This window comes from Podarcis muralis, chromosome 5 (genome assembly GCF_964188315.1).
Source record: "Podarcis muralis chromosome 5, rPodMur119.hap1.1, whole genome shotgun sequence".
Lineage (NCBI taxonomy): Eukaryota > Metazoa > Chordata > Lepidosauria > Squamata > Lacertidae > Podarcis > Podarcis muralis.
In genome coordinates this window covers 97,545,731-97,567,276 of record NC_135659.1, presented here as the reverse complement: position 1 = coordinate 97,567,276, position 21,546 = coordinate 97,545,731, and the positions used below count along the sequence as shown (strand labels likewise).

At 48.4% G+C, this 21,546-nt stretch overlaps 1 protein-coding gene across 1 annotated transcript in view; it reads left to right on the top strand.

Annotated features, from left to right (window-relative positions):
- Nucleotides 1–3,886: 3,886 nt before the first annotated feature.
- ANGPT4 (angiopoietin 4) overlaps nucleotides 3,887–21,546 on the top strand; it is a 49,122-nt gene continuing 31,462 nt past the window's right edge. Inside the window, exon 1 of the mRNA XM_077929426.1 lies at nucleotides 3,887–4,504. Coding sequence (XP_077785552.1) covers nucleotides 4,181–4,504 — 324 coding nt within the window. The 5' untranslated portion in view covers nucleotides 3,887–4,180. The remainder of the gene's footprint in view (nucleotides 4,505–21,546) is intronic.

The following is a 21,546-nucleotide window of genomic DNA, read 5'->3' as shown; positions in this document are numbered from 1 at the left end:
CCAAAGATGGTCCAGAAAAAATGACCCTAGTAAGAACTGTGGAGAAATTTCGGGGGGAGGGGGGCAGTAATCTGTTTTTAATCTACAGTTATTTTAACAGAAGTCTTAAATTATTGCTGCTAATTCTTACTGATGATTTTATTGATTTATCTTTCTCGTAAAGTACTTTGGGTCTTTTTAAAAATCAAGTAGGATCTACCCATTATCACCAAGATTCCACCCTTGAGATTCAGAATCTAAGGCTCAGGAGGAAGGTTGCAATTCCTGAGATCATCTCGCTTCGTTCTTTGTTGTGTGTAAATTATTGAGCCCATGCGGCTTCACAGCTCTTTCTCGTCCTTAATTTTATTGTTCCATACTGCCCCAGTCTCCCAGGGGTGACAGACCCCAGGCGTTTGAGATGCTTACCCAGGTTCTGTTTCCTTGGAATGAAAGTGTGCGGAGACTGTGGTGTCTTTCGGATATATGGTTTTATTTACACACCTAGACTACCTGAGCGTAGGATGGAGGGGCTCACAGCATTAACACCCCCAACAGATCTCGCTTCTCCATTAGGTTTCCAGAGATGCCCCTTAGTCATGGGTTTGTATCCAACAAAACATGTCTCTTTCTCGCCCGCTTTGGGAAGAAGGACAGGATATAATTTGAAATGACAGATAAATTCATATAATAACAGGCAGGTGTTCAACACACAAGAATAATCCATACCCAAAATTAAAATGGCACCAAAGCGAATGTTTCTCACCGGTATGTTCCTTAGTGCTGAGGAACTTGGTTGTGGGCAATTTGTCTTATACCCAAATGTTTGCAAAGCAATTTGGCCCAATGCAATGCATTTTTCTGTGTTGTTTTCACTAATACATGCATATATATATGCACACTTATCCTAGCATCTGTGGTTATGTTATGTACTGAGTTGAATAGGATTCAAAAGGCAGCAGTCTGATTGGTCCTAGAACAATAGGGTCCAGAATGCAGCAGTCTGATTGGTCCACAGGAGCCACCCAATCCAACTCCAGGTGGAAGTGAATCCGCAACCCAATTGGCCTACAGGTGAATCCCAGAATTAGCCAATTACGTGGGGCCCATTGTGTAAATAATGTATATAACGCAGACATTCTGGGGGAATTTCCATTCCTCCTCACCACTGTGAGCTGAATAAAGAGCATGAAATCCACTCTCGACTCCGAGTATATTTCAATGAGCCAGAGAACGGCATTGCAAAATTCGGGAGGGTGCAAATTTCAACAGACAGCTGAGGTTTTTGTTTGCGTCTCTTTTCAGAAAGTGGGACTCAGGCAGGTTTGCCTTTAAATGCAAATCAAACGGACTCCCCCATCCTATTCAATAAGTCTCAGAAGTCCTCTCAAGGACTCCAAATCCTTTCTGGCTTGAGAGAGAATATCCCTTGATGTGAGAAAGGTTTGCAGGAGAGTCCTGACTCATTTCCCTGGGACGTTATAAATAGACCACAGAGAAGGAGGAAGCCCTGAATCTAATCTGAATGCGGCTCAGCTGAACCCAGCAAGGTCACAGCTGGTACTGATCAGAGAAGGATTTGCTGAGTTATGGTATGGAGAGCGGAGGGGTGCTAAGAAAGAAACGCTCTTTGCTTCAGAGGCTCGCTGTCTTCTTTGCCTCCTAGGACGGGGCCAGGGTGCCACACTCTTGCAACCAAGCAGCCTCTGACTAGAGAACTGGTGCAAGGCTAAGAGGCAGAAAGAACGAGCAGGGTGTGAAACTGAAGCAGAATCTGGGGTGAAAACAGTGAAAGGGGGACATGGGAGAGGTTCGAGCCAGTTTGCCTTCAGAGACGATGCTATCTGATCTGAACTTTCCGGAACAACCAAACCAGGGCCATCTTTTGGAGTTTGCACACTTCTGATGGAGCAAGGCATTTGTACAAGGCGCATGGGCCAAACCAGGTACCATATCAGCCATCTAGAGAGAGTCTGTGGTCCCTGCATTCCTGTGGCGCCTTCAACCCATTCACTCTGCCTCCTATCTCTTTCAAACGACAAAATGCTGTTTCTTCAGGTCAACTGTGATGGCCTGGGACTCAGGCTCAGACTCGGAACCAGAGGAGTCTCAGTCCGCACCGGATGCTTTGCCACAGGCGTAATCTGAACTAGGTCTGGGGCCTGATTCTGAAGAGCCCCAGTCTGCACAGGTTCCCCTGCAACAAGCACCAGCTGGGCCGAGTCAGGGGACTGAGCCTGCCCTGGCTCCAGGTGTGGGGATTACCTCGTTGCCTCCAACTGGACCATCACTTACAGCTGCTCCACTCCTGGTTGGGTTGGGGGAGGCTGCGGCGGCCTCTGGGTCTAGTAACCCACCGACGGCTCCCGAGCTGCAGAGACTGAGGTCTGAGAGAAGGAGAGACCTGAGTATTCTCAGGAGGAGTGCTCGCCTTCGGGCGATACAGGGAGGTGAGTCGTCGGGGGATCAGGACCGACCGCTACCCCGACAGAGATAAAAGGCTGTTGGATCCCGCCCCAGGTTGTAGGAGCAACATTGCTGTTTGCTAGAACCTGCCTGAGATCCTATACCTGTCCATGCCTGGTTTCCTGCCTCGTGTCCTGCCTTGGCCCTGATGGACTGACTTCTCGCGTAATCCTTGGATTTGGGACCGGACCTGGACCGCTTTGCTCGGGTTAACCCCCAGGCCCAGCACACCAACCCACAGCGACAGGAGTCTGGGTGTGCTTTGCCTTCTCCAATGCCTCTCTCTTTCCAAACACTTGGATTGGCAGGTGTCAGGATCAGACTTTGGACAAAGAGCTCCCACCAAGAGTCAGGAAGCAAATATTTAAAAAACCTTTGGGGCAGGGCACCCTGACAGATCTCAATGAAGTGGCCCACTTCTTTGGCTAGAACATAAGAAAAGACTCCTGGATCAGGCCAATGGCCAATCTAGCATCCTGTTCTCACAGTGGCCAACAAGATGCCTGTGGGGAACCTGCAAGTGGGATAATAATAATAATAACTTTTTATTTATACCCCGGCCATCTGGCTGGGTTTCCCCAGCCACTCTGGGTGGCTTCCAACAGAATATTAAAATACAATAACCTATTAAACATTAAAAGCTTCCCTAAACAGGGCTGCCTTCAGATGTCTTCTAAAAGTCTGGTAGTTGTTGTTCTCCTTGACATCTAGTGGGATGGTGTTCCACAGGACGGGTGCCACCACCGAGAAGGCCCTCTGCCTGGTTCCCTGTAGCTTTGCTTCCTGCAATGAGGAAACCGCCAGAAGGCCATCGGCGATGGACCTCAGTGTCCAGGCAGAACGATGCGGGTGGAGACACTCCTTCAGGTATACTGGATTCGAACCCAAGAGCAACTCCTGTGGTTTGCAGCAACTGGCATTTGGAAGCACTGCTGTCTCTGAGCACAGCCATCATAGCTAGTGTTCAGTGATGGCCCTTTCTTCCTCCATGCATTTACCCAGTCCTGTTGGTGGCTGTCACTGCCTCTTGTGGCAATGAGTTCCGCAGTTAAACTTTGCACTTCCCAAGGAACTTGCCTCCAACAGGGGAGGTAGAACAGAGCAACATATCTGTGACAATCTTCAGATACAATGCCACACTTTCTCTGCCAGGTTCGTGTTAGTGTGGCTTGCTGGAGTGGCCTCTCCACCCTTCACTTGCCCTTTGACCTATCGATTATAAAATGATAGAGAGCAGACAGGATGCAAATCAAACCACGGAGCATTGCTAAGATCTGCGCAAAGCCCTGGAGAGAGCCCTCGGCTTGGTTATGTGTATGCAAAAAACCTCTCGTTTCTGAAACTTGAGCTCCCGTAGTGGGATAGGAAGACGAAGGAGGGGGAAAACGCATCAAACTTCTCTTTTTAAAAAAATAAAAAATGTCCGGCCAGCAGATATTGTTACTGGAGCCAGCATAATGATAAAAGAAAGTCTTGGAGGGGGGTGGAGAATGTTAAAACGAGAAGAGGAGGAGGAGGGGCAGGGTGAGAGGAAGTTGGGAGTTTGCAAGATTTCAGTGTGTGCTGAGGAACGGGCAGAGCCTTTCGGAGGCTTCACCCCGGCTGGGTCTCCGGAACCAGCCCCCAAGGGAGTTCTGACCAGCAGCTTCTACACCCTGAGAATACCAACTGGGTGCTGGATCTGTGCAAGGGGTGGCCTGGGACTCGGCGAGACCCACCCCCTCCGTGCTCAGCCATGTGGACGGTTGCAAATCTCCACGTCGGGGCCTTGGGTCTCTTGGTGGTCGCGGCTTCCTGGGCAGTGGGCAGCCAGCGGAGGGCGGCCGAGGGGGGCATCCGCAGGAGGTCGCACCGGGTTCAGAACGGGCGCTGCAGTTACACCTTCGTCCTGCCAGAGGCCGACCCCCAACCCTGCCAGCACCCCGGGGAGACCTTCAACGTCAACACGCTGCAGAGGGATTCCCCGGCCGGCCCTTTGCTGTGGAGCGATGACCAGTCCACCCAACGGGTCCAGCAGTTGGAGAGGGTCTTGGAAAACAACACCCAGTGGCTGCTGAAGGTAAGGGGGAAGGAAGGGTCTTCGGGGGGGGGTGAGGGTGGAGGATGGAAGCCACAAACGGGGAGAGATGCTGTGGATCAAGGCTGCCCATGCCTGAGCCTAGACATCAGCCTTTGGCTCAACGGCCAAAGACCTCTGGAGAAAGACGCACCCACTTCATTTTAACTCGCTGGAATTTCAGCGCATGGGTGCAGTTTTCGTGCTCAGAAGGAACATCCACAAAACAAAAACAAACCTCTGGTTACGTGAAACGTATTCAATAAACACACGAGACGTAACCAGCTGTACGTTTGAAAAAATAATATACAGTATACTATTCATTGTACAATGATACCTCGGGTTACATATGCTTCAGGTTACATATGCTTCAGGTTACAGACTCCAGAGATAGTGCTTCAGGTTAAGAACTTTGCTTTAGGATGAGAACAGAAATTGTGCTCCGGCGGTTCAGCGGCAGCAGGAGGCCCCATTAGCTAAAGTGGTGCTTCAGGTTAAGAACAGTTTCAGGTTAAGTACGGACCTCAGGAACAAATTAAGTACTTAACCCGAGGTACTGTATTGAATTGTAGATTTCAACAGAAGTAGCTCATAAAATTCAACGAAAAATGTAGAAGATTAGAGAATAAACTGATCCGCTTGGGTCTTCTACCTTTTTCGTTGAACTTTATGAGCGACTTCTGTTGAAATCTACAATTCAGTACAATGAATATTATTTTTATAATATAATTATTATATATTATATCATAATAATTATTATTATATATTATTTTTTCAAACGTACAGCCGGTTACGTCTTGTGCATTTACAGAAGGAACACCCAGCAGGCACAGACACCCAGGTGTGACAGGTGAGGGCTTGGAGGAGATATTACCCTGGTCAGCAGCAAAATGGTCATCATTTTGATGGGTGGAGGGCCTGAGAAGTATCATAGAAGCAGGGGTTTTTTTCTGGCCAGAACTCACCAGTTCCGGCACCTCTCAGGTGGGCACCATCGCCATTCTAAGAGAATGAGGGAGGCATTCTGGCCCTTTTCCCTAGATAAATAGCACTGCACAGACGTATCATAGACTCAGAGTTGGAAAAGACCACAAGAGTCGTCTATTCCAACCCCCTGCAATGCAGGAATCTTTTCCTCCATGTGGAGCTTGAACCCACAGCCCTGAGATTAAAAGTCTCATGCTCTACCGACTGAGCCAACTCAGTCTTGTGCATTACAAGGCAGCCCAGCACACCTCTGCACGCCATAGAGAAAGGGGAAGGGTCATAGCTCAGAGTTAGACCATCTGCCCTACCTAAAGGTAAAGGGACCCCTGACCATTAGGCCCAGTCATGGCCGACTCTGGGGTTGCGGCGCCCATCTCGCTTTCAGTGGCGTAGCGTGGGTTGTCAGCACCTGGGACAAGGCAAGTAATTTGCACCCCCTAACCTGTGGATTTGCGCCCCCTAACCCGTGGATTTGTGCCCCCTAACCCCCAGATGTTGCGCCCGGTGCGGCCGGCCCCCCCCCTGCACCCCCACGCTACGCCACTGCTCGCTTTATTGGCCGAAGGAGCTGGCGTACAGCTTCCGGGTCATGTGGCCAGCATGACTAAGCCGCTTCTGGCGAACCAGAGCAGTGCATGGAAACGCCATTTACCTTCCCGCCGGAGCGGTACCTATTTATCTGCTTTCACTTTGACGTGCTTTTGAACTGCTAGGTTGGCAGGAGGACCAAGCAACGGGAACTCACCCCGTCACGGGGATTTGAACCACGACCTTCTGATCGGCAAGTCCTAGGCTCTGTGGTTTAACCCACAGCGCCACTCGCGTCCCATCTGCCCTACCTACAGAAGCTCCAAAGTTCAGTCCCCAAAGGGCTTGGAGAGATCCTTATCCGAAGTCTTGAAGAGGTGTTGCCAGTCCATGTAGGCAATACTGAACTCGGTGGACCAAGGGTCTGACTCTGTATAAGGCAGCTTCTAACACATACTGTATCCCCACATGCAATTTCCACAGGATCCAGGCCAGTCAGGGCCATGTCCGAACCAATGGATTCAAACTGCAAGGAAGGAGATTCCAACTATGAGGGGAAATTTTCTGGCAGTGAGATCTGTCGGACTCCCTTGGAAAGTGATGGACTGTCCTTCAGGTTTTTAAGCAGAGGTTGGGTGGCCATCTGTCATGGATGATTTAGTTGCGTTCTGTGGGATGTGAAACACAAGAGCAGTCAAGTACAACATTCCTAGAGTGAACATGTTTACACATGGGGAGGAATGTTTGTCCAGCCAGCAGGTAAACTTCCTGTTTCCTTCTGGGCTGGGACAGACTTCCTCTGCATGTGACTAGAGGTGGGCGTGGCCTCACCTGTGCAGGTAACGACAAAAGCATAGGGCAGGGCAGCCATCTCTCTCTCTTTGACTACATGCATCAAAGAAGCAACATCTCTTTAGCCAAAGATGCTCTCTTAGCTTCCAGGCAAGAGAGGACAAAGGGACTGTCTCCTTATGAGATAGTTTCCAGGTATATGTTACTTTTCTAAGCCAAGTCTGCCTTCTGGGATCCAACTGTGAACAGAATGTGAGTAAACTCTTTTTATACTTTTATAGAAGACTGTGTCGTGTCTTATCTTTTATGAGGGAATAAGGAGGAAATACCAGACAGTTATTATAGAGGCTTTAGCGAGCCTGAGCTAACGCATCCGCTGCGAGTTTAAAAGGGGGAATGTTACTCTGCTAAATTGTGAACTTGTTTACACAAGTTGGGAAGGCTATTCTCAGACAATATATCCTCTCCTGCATCCCTGAACATTCCCACAATTCCTGCATTGCAAGGGGTTGGACCAGATGGCTTGGGGGGAGGGTCCCTTCCAACTCTACAATTCTCAGGTTCTCTTTTTCTCTGAGGTAATCCAGTGTCAGGGACGAGGGGCCTGTTTTTCTCTCTTTGCCCCTGCAGTGTTCCCAAATGCAGAAGTGCCTGGTGCGCCCATGAGAATGGAAATTTCATTCCTATAGGGGAGAAGTGCACCCAGGGACACTGGTTTTCTTCTGCTGCTTCTCACTCCAGGCGTTAAGAATTAAGCATGCTCCCTATTTGCATGGCCACACCTCCTCATAGGCATAGCCCCGCCTTCGGTTCTCTTTCTTGGTCACACTGAAATATGACAGAGTTTGGGAACTGCAGTGTGTGGGGATTGAGAGAGATAATAATAATAATAATAATAATAATAATAATAATAATAATAATAATAATAATAATATTTATTTGTACCCCGCCCATCTGGCTGGGTTTCCCCAGCCACTCTGGGCGGCTTCCATAGAAACCAAAGATACAGTAAAATATCACAAATTAAAAACTTCCCTGAACAGGGCTGCCTTAAGATGTCTTCTGAATGTCAGGTAGTTATTTATCACTTTGACATCTGATGGGAGGGCGTTCCACAGGGCGGGTGCCAGGACCGAGAAGGCCCTCTGCCTGGTTCCCTGTGCTTCTCGCAATGAGGGAACCGCCAGAAGGCCCTCGGCGCTGGACCTCAGCGTCCGGGCAGAACGATGGGGGTAGAGACGTTCCTTCAGGTATACTGGACCGAGGCCATTTAGGGCTTTAAAGGTCAGCACCAACACTTTGAATTGTGCTCGGAAATGTACTGGGAGCCAATGTAGGTCTTTCAGGACCGGTGTTATGTGGTCTCGGCGGCCGCCCCCAGTCACCAGTCTAGCTGCCGCATTCTGGATTAGTTGTAGTTTCCGAGTCACCTTCAAAGGTAGCCCCACACAGAGCCCATTGCAGTAGTCCAAGCGGGAGATAACTAGAGCATGCACCACTCTGGTGAGACAATCCGCGGGCAGGTAGGGTCTCAGCCTGCGTACCAGGTGGAGTTGGTAGACAGCTGCCCTGGATACAGAATTGACCTGCGCCAACAGAACGCTGTTGCTGTCATTTTGGAGAGGACAGAAAAGATATAATTTGCTAGAGCCAAATAGTAAAGATCTGGAAATATTTGGAGTCTACGAGGGAGGAGGCTAGAGAACTAGTTTTTATCTGTACTCTTGGATGGAGTGAAGCCACTGAGCATGCACAGAGTGGCACTGAGTCTCCCACTGAGCACTCACTCATAGCCTGCCTGAAGGAGACAATGTGTGTGAATATTGGACGTCGCATGATTCTTCTCCCCACCCCCGCAATGACCAGTCCCTCTCCACCCCCCACCCCCCGGCCATTGCTAATCCTACCTCTGGGAGTTGAGGAGGGTCAGGAGGATGTGGTTTCCCAGTGTCCTCTGGTTCATCTTGCTACCGGAACTTTGCTTCTGGGGCTCATCTAAACTCAGCTCCCGGGGGGATTTTCAGAGGCTTGGAGGCAACAATTTATATGTGCTGATGTGCAAGGGCGGCGGATGAGGGGGTGGACTCTGCACAGAAAATGACAGGCAATGCCAAAGAACTGAAAACTTACCGTAAATACCAGTGATCTACTACAGAACCATAGAATCATAAAGGTAAAGGGACCCCTGACCATTAGGTTCAGTTGTTGCCGACTCTGGGGTTGCGGCGCTCATCTCGCTTTATTGGCTGAGGGAGCCGGTGTACAGCTTCTGGGTCATGTGGCCGGCATGACTAAGCCGCTTCTGGCGAACCAGAGCAGCGCACGGAAACGCAGTTTACCTTCCCGCCAGAGCGGTACCTATTTATCTACTTGCACTTTGACGTGCTTTCGAACTGCTAGGTTGGCAGGAGCAGGGGCCAAGCAACAGGAGCTCACCCCGTCACGGGGATTTGAACCGCCCACCTTCTGATCGGCAAGCCCTAGGCTCTGTGGTTTAACCCACAGCGCCACCTGAGTCCCTCATTAATTACATTTGCATACCACCTTTCATCCGTAGATCTCAGAGTGGTTCACAGCATAAAAGAATAATAGAAACATAATTGGTAGGGATCATCTACAGTGGTTGTGAACAGGATACGTTCCAGAGGCCCGTTCGCAACATGAAAAGAGTGCAACCGGCAGCAGCGTGTCTGCTCACGTGCGGGTTGCGCTTCTGCGCATGCATGAGCGGCAAAACCCAGAAGTAACGCTTTCTGGTACTTCTGGGTCGCTGCGGGACGTATCCTGAAAGAACATAACATGAAGCAAACATAACGTGATGTATGACTGTAGTCCAACCCCCTGCAATGTAGGAATCACAGAGCAAATTTGTGTGTGTGTGTGTGTGTGTTAAGGCAGTGGTTCTCAAAGGGCGTGCGATGTGCCACACTGATGTGGCAGAAGAGGCTGGCAAGTGTGACAGGAAGATTCAAGGACCATTGAAGAAACATCTAAACGTTTCAGTGCAGTATGGCATAGTATCAAAATATTTCTTTTATTTGCAAAAGTGAGCTCATTCCTTTTACTGTGTTTAGGTACCTTCTCTTACTCTTACAGTTAAGGTACTTATGATTATATTTTGGGAGTGATACATTTTTTCTTAAGTAGCTGCATCATTTTATACTTTCTGCATGTCCCGTGATCATATTATAAAGTAGTCATGTTCTGTGTCATGAATGCTAAGAGCTGTTTATTTTTGTTTCCCAACACATTTCTTATCAATGAAAAATTTTTGGTGTGGCATGAGCAAATTTTTATCTTGAAAGTGTTCTCTAGAGAAAAAAAGTGCGAGAACCATGGAGCATGAAGCTAATTTTTGACAAAAGATGTGTCAGATGCCTGTCCGTCAGCCTGGCCCTTTGCAATCATTGGCCAGAAGAGCATTGGGAGGTGGGGATAAGTTGATTTCTCACCCAGCAATTGGCCTGCACATTATTTTTTCTCATGAGAGTGGAAGTAAAGAACAGGAGACACAACCTTGACATTAATAGATAGATGATAGATAGATGATAGATAGATAAGATAGATTTGAAGTTGTTACGGAAATTACGGGGAGGGGGCACATTTTTAAAGTTGTTAAATGTTACAAATATTATGCCTGAATGTATTCTTTCAACTTGACAGCTCAGGGAAGTTACCTAGCTTTAAAAATAATATAAAATCAACTCCTTTGCCATTTTCCTCCATTCTAAAGCTATTTTCCCCTTGAAAAAGGACTCCAGGAAGTTTCCAGAGGTGACAATTACTGAGCAGATTGTTGGCCAAGGAAAGCCTAATCACCGGACTTGCCAAGGGGTCCAGACATGCAAAGGCGACATTTTTCCACCTTCGCCGCATCAAGCAGTTGGTCCCTTACCTTTCCCACCCCAACCTGGCCACAGTGATCCATGTGACGGTCACCTCCAGACTTGACTACTGTAATTCACTCTACGCGGGGCTGCCCTTGAAGCTGTCCCAGAATGCTGCAGTGAGGCTCCTCACGGGGTCTTTGCCATGGGAGCATATTCACCCAGTGCTTTTCAAGCTGCACTGGCTCCCGGTTTAGTACAGGGTCAGATTTAAGGTGCTGCTTTTGACCTTTAAAGCCCTTCACGGCCTAGGACCCTCGTACCTACGGGACCGCCTCTCCTGGTATGCCCCACGGAGAGCCTCAAGGTCCATAAATAGCAACACCCTAGAGGTCCCAGGCCCTAAGGAAGTTAGATTGGCTTCAACCAGAGCCAGGGCCTTTTCAACTCTGGCCCCGGTCTGGTGGAACGCTCTGCCTCATGAGACCAGGGCCCTGCAGGATCTGATTTCTTTCCACAGGGCCTGTAAGACAGAGTTGTTCCGCCTGGCCTTTGGCTTGGAGCCAATTTGATTCCCTCCCCCTCTTTCTTTTTTCTTTTTCCTCCTGTGATGAGGCTGCATTTTAATATTTTAATGTTTCAATATTTTAATGTTGTATTTTAATTTTGTTTTCAAGTTGTATTCACTCAACTTGCTTTTATTATTGCTTGTTAGCCACCCTGAGCCCGGCCTTGGCTGGGGAGAGCGGGGTATAAATAAAAATTGTTGTTGTTGTTGTTGTTGTTGTTGTACTTTGGGTGGTGGGACTTCAGAAGATGTTTGCCTATGCTAATCTTGTACCAAGGACTTGTCTTTACATATTTGCCCAGGTTAAACTAGTGTAACCCGGGTCTACCTCTCCCCTTTTGTGACATGTCAGTGGTGTCGCAATGATGTATCAATGATGCTGAAATATGCTCGGAGTCGAGAGTGGATTTCATGCTCTGTATTCAGCTCCTAGTGGTGAGGAGGAATGGAAGTTCCCCCAGAATGTCTGCTTTATATACATTATTTACACAGTGGGCCCCACGTGATTGGCTAATTCTGGGATTCTCCTGTAGGCCAATCAGGTTGCGGATTCACTTCCACCTGGAGCTGGATTGGGTGGCTCCTGTGGACCAATCATACTGCTGCATTCTGAATCCTATTGTTCTAGGACCAATCAGACTTCTGCATTCTGGACCCTATTGTTCTAGGACCAATCAGACTGCTGCCTTTTGGATCCTATTCAACTCAGTGCATAACAGATGCTGTTCGAACTGTATTCTGGGATATGGTGGGAAAGTTTTAAAAGTCCTTGTCACCCCATCCTCGGGGTTCAAAATTCCTCTTTGAACCTGTTGCGCAATAAACTTTGGTCTACAGCTATTTGGTGGCTGGACTCCTTCCTTTATTCCGCAGGGACCCGCGGGCTCTGCCCAACGAGCTGGGGGACTGAGCAGCCTCGCACCTAGATTCCCCCCCCCCCCGTAACAAACTGGAGGGAGGTAAGCTGATTGATTCAGAGAAGGAGCTAGGAATATCTATCGGGGGGGCCAGCTCTCCTCTCCCTCCTCCCCACGATTTTCTTGGCAGCCGACTCCCTCCGAAATAGGAGACAGCGAGGAGAAAAGTCGTCTTCCCTCTAGAGGACGGGCTGGACCTCTCGTCTGTCATCTAAGCTACAGCTGCTTGCGTCAGACCTGCAAATAACTCCATCCCTGATTGGGTTGGGACCAGAGAGCGTCCCATAGCATCCGGTGGACAACTGGAAGGAACTGAGTTCCCCAGCAAAGGGGGAGGAATCTTTGGGCCTTCTTCTCGTGAGAAATGGAATGGGGGGTTGCAGGGGGAGTGTTGCTTGCGAGCCCCCGCTGCCCGCTCAGCTTTCCACCACCGTCACTTCGAAATGGAGATTCTGAGCAGGATGCATTGCGCTGCTTAAATGGCCTGGGGTACAGTCCCGGCATAGGGATTTGCGTAAAATTTGCTGGCTTTATGTGCAAAGATGCAAATATAGGTTGACTTTCAGAGGGGAACCGACTCTGCCCCTTTATGCCAGGGGTTGCATAAATGCAGGGCAGTGCATAAATTGAATTAATAATACTAATACTACTAATAATAATAAATCTCACTGATAATATAAAGTTGTGTGAGCTTAACAAGTACAGTGGTGCCTCGCAAGAAGAAATTAATTCGTTCTGCGAGTTTTGTCGTCTTGCGATTTTTTTCGTCTTGCGAAGCACAGTGTCGGAAAAGTTTCGGAAAAGCTTCAAAAATCACCAAAGTCTTCAAAAACCTCAAAAAAGGCTACCACACCGCGTGCTATGAGTTGCTCCTCGAAGTCAAGTCGCAACTGTATTAGCGGTGTTAAGAAAAAGGAAACAAACTTGCAAGACGTTTCCGTCTTGCGAAGCAAGCCCATAGGGAAAATCGTCCTGCGAAGCAGCTCAAAAAACAAAAAACCCTTTCGTCTAGTGAGTTTTTTGTCTTGCGAGGCATTCGTCTTGCGAGGTACCACTGTACAGTCATACCTCGGGTTACAGATGTTTCAGTCTGCATTTTTCGGGTTACAGACCTGCCGAAACCTGGAAGTACCAGAACGGGTTGCTCCCGGGTTTCGGGGGTTGTGCATGCTCAGAAGTGCTAAATTGCACTTTGCACATGTGCAGAAGCACCGAACTGCAACCCGTGCGTGTGCAGATGCACTGCTGTGGGTCGCAAACACTGCGGGTTGCGAACATGCATCCTGCACGGATCACGTTCACAACCCGAGCATCCACTGTACACAAGACTGCCCCTACTAATTTGGCTTGGGACTTGATGTCGCTGTTAGTAAGTTGGGCGGCAAGACAGAGAAATTAAATGCATCCATGCCCTGAGCGTCAGAATCGTTTTAGCTCTGAGCTGGCCCTGAGCAGTCCCTCAGTGGAAAATAGTAGCCCCTCTTAGAAGGTCTGTAGCCACTTTAAGCTGAGGACTCTTTCCACGTTCCTCTGGAAGAGTATCTTCTTGATACTGGACGTCTGGCTGGTCTCTTCTGTGTACACAGCTGCACCGGAGGCAGCTACTGGGAAAGTCTGGCTGACCCAGCAATGCTTTGCAGGACGAAAAGTACACAGAGCACAGGGGTAGAATAGCAAGGAACTACTGCATGAGCATGGGACGTGGGTGGTGCTGTGGGTAAAAGCCTCAGCGCCTAGGGCTTGCTGATCGAAAGGTCAGCGGTTCGAATCCCCACGGCGGGGTGTGCTCCTGTTGCTCGGTCCCAGCGCCTGCCAACCTAGCAGTTCGAAAGCACCCCTGGGTGCAAGTAGATAAATAGGGACCGCTTACTAGTGGGAAGGTAAACGGCGTTTCGGTGTGCGGCTCTGGCTCGCCAGAGCAGCGATGTCACGCTGGCCACGTGACCCGGAAGTGTCTCCGTACAGCGCTGGCCCCCGGCCTGTTGAGTGAGATGGGCGCACAACCCTAGAGTCTGTCAAGACTGGCCCGTACGGGCAGGGGTACCTTTACCTTTTTACTGCCTGAGCCTCCAGCAGCAACCACTACTCCTTTCTTCCTCAAGAGCCGAATCCCACTGCTGAGACTCTTTGCTAGAGGACATGCAAAGATTTCAGCGCACTTTGCATGGTCAGATCCGAGTCAGGATTGCGTGCATTTCACAAATCCTTGCATTAGATTCGTGAACACAGAATCATGTCTGGCACAGAACCAGGCAGTGTGAGAATCATAGCTGTCAACTTTTCCCTTTTCTTGAGAGGAATCCTATTTGGAATAAGGGAATTTCCCTTTAAAAAGGGAAAACGTTGACAGCTATGGTGAGAATGCTGGATTCGCTGAAACGAAATTTCGTAATATTTTCACAGCGTTGCAAATTTCAGCAAATGCTAAGGTGAGGGTGGTTGCTGTTATTTGTTATTTTATTTATTCCACAAAGTTCCTCCACGCCTTGAAAGGCTTTTAAAAGAAAACAACTTAAAGAGGTTTGCAAAACAGTAAGAAAAATTATGAACACTTTGGGGAACTTAAAATAATAGTAGACTGGAAACAGATTAAAACTCACATTAACTTTCTAAATAGTTGGGTGGGCTTGTCTAAACAAAAATGTTTTACCAGGCACTGGAAGGAATTCGGGGAAGGTGCCTGCCTGGAATCAATAGGCAGGGAGTTCCAAAGGACCACACTAAAATATCAAGAAATTTATACATTTGTTGTGGTGACTGTTACTATTTTTATTGTAGTAAGAGCTGTTTGACAGTGAACCGACTCCCTCCACATGACCTGGAAAGCTGTCTGTGGACAGACGCCGGCTCCCTTGGCCTGAAAGCAAGATGAGCGCCGCAACCCCATAGTCGCCTTTGACTGGACTTAACCATCCGGGGGTCCTTTAGCTTTTTTACCTTTTAGTTGACATTCCTGCATTGCAGGATGTTAAACATGGTGATTGTTGAGGTCTCTTCCAACTCTACAATTGTGTGATTCGATAAAAGGCTTGTGTCCTGCACATGTGTTTTGCAAGATGGTCATCTATAAGTCCTGAAAACATGGGCATACCCCCCCCCCCAGTGATTGGACCTGGTTGAGTCAATTTTCACCCAGGATTTGGATGTTCATCGGTGTGCAGATTTGGTGTTGGTGGGGAGCTGCGAACCCCACTAAACTTCAACTCCCAGGGTTCTTTGTGGGAAGGCATGGCACTTAATGTATGAAAGTGAGAGCTGGACCATAAAGAAGGCTGATCGCCGAAGAATTGATGCTTTTGAATTATGGTGCTGGAGGAGACTCTTGAGAGTCCCATGGACTGCAAGAAGACCAAACCGATCCATTCTGAAGGAAATCCGCCCTGAGTGCTCACTTGAAGGACAGATCCTGAAGCTGAGGCTCCAAGCCTTTGGCCACCTCATGAGAAGAGAAGACTCCCTGGAAAAGACCCCGATATTGGGAAAGATGGAGGGCACAAGGAGAAGGGGGCGACAGAGGACAAGATGGCTGGACAGTGTTCTCGAAGCTATGAGCATGAGTTTGACCAAACTGCGGGAGGCAGTGGAAGACAGGAGGACGTGGCGTGCTCTGGTCCAGGAGGTCACGAAGAGTCAATCACGACTAAACGACTAAACAACAACAACATGGCACTTAAAGAGGCACATCAGAGCCAGTGTGGTGTAGTGGTTAAAAGCAGTAGACTCGTAATCTGGTGAACCGGGTTCGCGTCTCTGCTCCTCCACATGCAGCTGCTGGGTGACCTTGGGCCAGTCACACTTCTCTGAAGTCTCTCAGCCTCACTCACCTCACAGAGTGTTTGTTGTGGGGGAGGAAGGGAAAGGAGATTGTGAGCTGCTTTGAGACTCCTTCGGGTACTGATAAAGCAGGATATCAAATCCAAACTCTTCTTCATCAAGCTGAGGAGAAATCTTTAGTGTGCCGAAAGTCTCTGGCTATGGCTAGGTTTGCATCGCTGTCCATTTAAAATGAGAAGCGACGCATGCTGAACTCTGAGACTCTGCGCTTCCTGATTGTGGCTTTGCAGGGAACCTGAAGGATTTCTCAGAGAAGGGGGAGCATCTGTTCTCTCTCCCCCCCCCCCGACTGCCTCTCCAAAAGACCCGTGTCCCCATGACCCTCATGCCACAAGGCTCCTCTTCCAAAGCAGGCCTGTTTTTCATAAATCCAGCTGGAAGCACTTAATGGGACCTGTTTTCTTTGGATTCAGGTCCTGAAAAAACAACTCTGTTGCAGGCATTGGGGGGGTGGGGTGGGCAAGCGGAGGGGAGGAGGGGGTTGTGAAAGAATTGGAAAATGTAAGAAAAATATTGGCCAGGCAGTTAAAGGGAAAGTTCTGCCTGCCCTCAGGCCATGATGCCTGCCTCTGGAGGCCAGGGGTTTTTATGAAGGAAATTGACAGTGTTGTTGTTAATAATAATAATAATAATAATTAATAATAATAATTAATTTTATTTATACCCCACCCTCCCCGGCCAGAGCCGGGCTCAGGGCGGCTAACATCAATAAAATTTCAGTAAAAACATAATAAGAAAAACAAACAAAAAGCAATTTAAAATACAGGTTAAAATGCAATTTAAAATGTTGTTGTTGTAAGTGCATATGCAGAGTGCTTCCACACACCCCCAGGATGGATGAATCTGTCATTTTTTATTTCTCCTGGTTTCTCATTTTTCCAGTCTTAAATTCAGGTCAATTTATTTTAATCCTCATGTCAATCCAGCAGCATTTTAGTGAGAATTTCTTCAAATAACTAATAGACACATTTTGACTAATAGGCACATTTCCCCCAAGCGATTCCTCCAAATTTAATGTGATCTTCAATCATTTATAGCCGTTTGTATGCACACTTCCCCCCAATATATTACATTGGCTGGTTGGAGAACTGCATGGCCAAATTCCAATAGGAATTCCAATTTCGGAGGATAGTTGCACCTCCATTCATGTACAGGCATATGTCGGGTTAAATGTGCTTCAGGTTGAGCGCTTTCAGGTTGCGCTCCGCGGTGACCCGGAAGTAACGGAACACGTTACTTCTGGGTTTCGCTGCTCGTGCATGGACAGACGGTGAAAAATGATGTCACGTGCATGGCAGAAGCAGCTAATTGCGACTCGTGCATGCGCAGACGCGGGTTGCGTTTGCTTCTAGATGCGAATGGGGCTCCGGAATGGATCCCGTTCGTATCCAGAGGTACCACTGTACTGGTTCGAGGGTGCAAATTAGGCGACTTTGTCATTAAAATGCAAACAAAATTGAATTTCCTCCCATCCCTAAGACACACACACACACACACACACACACACACACACACACACACACACAGCGAGCGTGTACACCATGAATATTGATGCCATAAGAAGCAAGAGGCTTGGCTGAGGACACATTCTGGATCATGTCTGCTTGTTGGAGTCTGGCAGCCTTAAACTATCTTTTTGTCCTGCCATTGCCACACTAACTTATTAATTTGAAGATAAACAGGCGGCAAGACCCTATAGGACTCCCCCAGCCTTCTCCACCAAAGGCAGCCAACTTTGCAATGGTGTGGAGAATTCCTTCCTTCAGTGGAAGAGGGGAAGAGAAAGAACTGTATTTGGAGGAGAGAGTCCTCCATCTCTCCTTTGTCTCCACCCTCCCTGAATTTCTCTCCCTCCTTCCCTTAAACTGCTGCTACGCTGCACATTTCGAGAAAATCTTTGGAAGCTTCCCAGGGACAACGAAAGCACAGATCGGTCCTGCTGTTCCCAAAATAACGAGGCATGTGCCCGCGACCCCGTCCCCGTTCCCTCGCTGGCACTTTTGATGGTTTTGAGTTTGTTATTCTGGCTTTGTCAGAAATCAGGGCGACAGGGCCTGGGCTTCGAGTTCCTTTCTGAACTCGATGTTTTGCATTGCGGGAGAGATTCCGCTTAGTTGAAAAGAAAACATGGGGAAGGGGGGAGAAAGCGAAAAAGGAGGAGGGGGAGCAGAGGGTCTTGTGCGCTTGGCAATAGGCAACCATGATTAATGAGAGGCTGTGGAGAAAGTGAATTAGCAAGATGTCCTTATGCACCCCCCAAACTCACTGGAGTGGTTTTTAAGAGATAGCTACAGTTCCTGCGGAGCTACTGAAACGTACTCAGAGTCCTGTAGTGATTTCATGCTCTTTATTGCAGCTTGTAAAACAGTATTTGAATTGCCCCCCAAAATCTCAGGCTTTTATATGCAGTCATACCTCTTGTTACGTTTCCTTCAGGTTGAGCATTTTCAGGTTGCGTCCCGCGGCGACCCAGAAGTAGAGGAAAGGGTTACTTCTGGGTTTTGCCGCTCGTGCATGCGCAGACACGCAAAATGGCGTCACGCGCATGCGCAGAAGCAGCAAATCGCGACCATGCATGCGCAAGCGCAGGTTGCGTTCTGCTCATGTTGCGAATGGGCCTCTGGAATGGATCCCGTTCGCAACCAGAGGTACCACTGTACATTATTTACACAATGAGTCCCGTCTGATTGGCTGATTCTGCTTCCCTCCTGGAGCCTGATTGGTCTTTTCCTGCTGGCCAATTAGTTGTTGCATTCAGGATTCTACCAGCCTAATAGGCTGATTAACTTCCTCCTGGAGCCTGATTGGTCTTTTCCTGCAAGCCAAACATTCTAGGATCCTACTTGCCTATTGTTCTAGGATCCAAACTTAGTACCTAACAGCTACTATCAGTCTTGATGGAAGGAGGAACAGGCCGGGAGATGGAAAGCAATTTGGCTCAAATCCAGGGCAAATAACTGCTTTGCACCTCTCGGAACTGAACAGACTTTGCTGCTTTTCTGCATGTTCCTAATGCTCAGGGTCAGGAACCTTTGAGACTTTATAGTTTGGAGAAAAGGCGAGTAAGGGGCGAGATGATAGAAGCTGATAAAATTATGCACAGCATGGAGAAAGGGGAGAGAGAAAAAGCTCTTCTCCCTTTCTCAATAGTAGAGCTCGTGGATGTGCAATTTGCGTGGCGAGTTCCCGCCCCCCCCAGTGGAAATAAAGATACATGACACAATTATTTAAGGTTAATGGGCTAAATATGGCCACAACTTTATTGGTTACAGGTGATGAGCAGTATTGGCTTAGTTGTTGTTGTTTAGTCATTTAGTCGTGTCTGACTCTTCGTGACGCCCTGGACCAGAGCACGCCAGGCTGGTAGCTGGTAGCTTCAAGAACACTATTCAGCCATCTCGTCCTCTGTCGTCCCCTTCTCCTTGTGCCCTCCATCTTTCCCAACATCAGGGTCTTTTCCAAGGAGTCTTCTCTTCTCATGAGGTGGCCAAAGTCTTGGAGCCTCAGCTTCACTTGGCTTAGGCATTGGTCCTAATAGACTATCTGGCTTCAGCCCGTCCGCTTGAAGTCCAGGAAGGGTTAACCAGCAGTAGGGGGAGTCCTGCTGATGCACATCAACTAGGAACTCCCCCGGGGCACCGAGTGGGAGCCTTAAGCCCTCACCTCCATAGGCTTCGGACAGGGCCACGCCCTCCGGAATCCTTTACCGGACTACCCTTCAATATGTGGGGCAGGTGATGGCACTACCTCCCCTCTTCCATCTGCAAAACAATACCAATGCCTAACTGCCAATACCACGAAAGTTGTGATGATTTGCTACGAGGAAGGTGAAAACCAAGTGGCTGGTGCCAATTTGCCAAGTGGAAAAATTCCTACCAGGCCCCTCAACAGCGACCAACTGAGGTCCATAGCAAGGTCAAGGAACGAAAACCTTATAGGGCAGGAGGGTGGACAAAACAGGAACAGCTGGTATGTGGGAAAAGAGGGAGATCCCTGGCCATGCCTGCGTTTAAATTGGGCAGGCCATGCCCCCAAAGCCAGCCGATTGGCTAGCCAGGGGGTGACACGGCCGGGGATTCCCCCAATCGCGCAGGGACTGTGATGCCCGCAATCCCACCTCCTCTGCAGGGCGGAAGTGGCTTAAGCTGAATGTGGGGAGATTTAAGACAGATGAAATAAAGCAGCACATTGCCATACTGTGGAACTCCCTGCCACTGGAGGAAGGTGGCTACCAACCTGAATGGCTTTAAAACAGGATTGGTCCACTTGGAGCTCCGTCTCTGAAAAGGTGGGGATGGTTATGGGGTTGCGGTTCCAGGGTCATTCTGACTACAGTATATGCAATTTTGCCTTTACGTATAATCCCCCCAGAATGTAACTCCCATGTAAAACACAAATGTGGTTCATAATTTCCCCCCATTTAAAAAAAAAATCTTCTGGGCCTTTTTATAACACACACACACACACACACACACACACACACACACGAAGAACAGATTTTCATTTATGGATGCTTCCTCTTTCCCTATTTCCTGTGTTAATCCTGCGGATCTTTGAAAAAGCCTTGGATTTCTCAATGAAACTTCCTCCTGCCTCCAGGGAAAACATCATATCCCACTGGGTTCAACAGGAACAAAGTTTCCGTGTGAGCTGGAGCAGGCCTTGTCGTGCATGGCCAGAAATTTTGGCCGGTGGTCGTTTGCTCTCAGAAGACCTCCTTGGTCTTGAGATTTCAGATTCTGCAGACCCTGAAAAGACTTAGAAACATCGCCATTCGGTTTAGATTGGCTGAATTGGAAGACTCAGGACAGACGAAATACCGGTACGTCTTCACAGAGAGCAATCTTAAACTATGGAACCCCTTGCCACAAGAGGCAGGGATGGCCACCAATGTGGATGAGACAAATTCATGGAGAAGATGACTAACCATCGATGGCTACTAGCCGCAATGGCTCTGCTCTGCCACCACAGTCAGAGGCAGCAATGAATGCCAGCTGCTGGAAACCTCACAGGATGGGAGAGGGCTGCTCTTGTGTTCGAATCCCGCTTGCATGTTTCCCACAGGCCTCTGGCTGGCCACTGTGAGAGCAGGCTCATCTTATGTTTTTATGAACAGATGACACGATGGACATCACGGTCCCCTTACATCCCTAGGTACAGGGATGTGAGGACAGCATCACAGAAACACCCAACTATCAAATTAATATAATTTCTGCAGACTTCTACAGCTTAGTCCCCTTTATGGGCTGTTTCTTTGTATTCATCAGGACAGCCTGTTGAATTGCACTGGAATGAAGCTTGACTTGAGCAGACTAATCCAGTTAGCAAGTTTGTCAAGAAAAGGAACTCAGAGTTCCTTCTGGGGTATGTATTAAAAGGACAAAAAACAAACAGAACACTCACTTCTGACCCTCTATTTCTGTCTTTCCTCATGTTGGCCTCACTTATTTGGGTCACTTTCCTGTAAAGCAATCCAAGCTGTCATTACACATTTTATCCCTCTTATTATCTACAGTTGGCTTAATTGCACACCATGTTCCCCGTTCTAAAACGCGGCGCAAGGCTCTCACTTCTGAATCATTGTGCACTGCA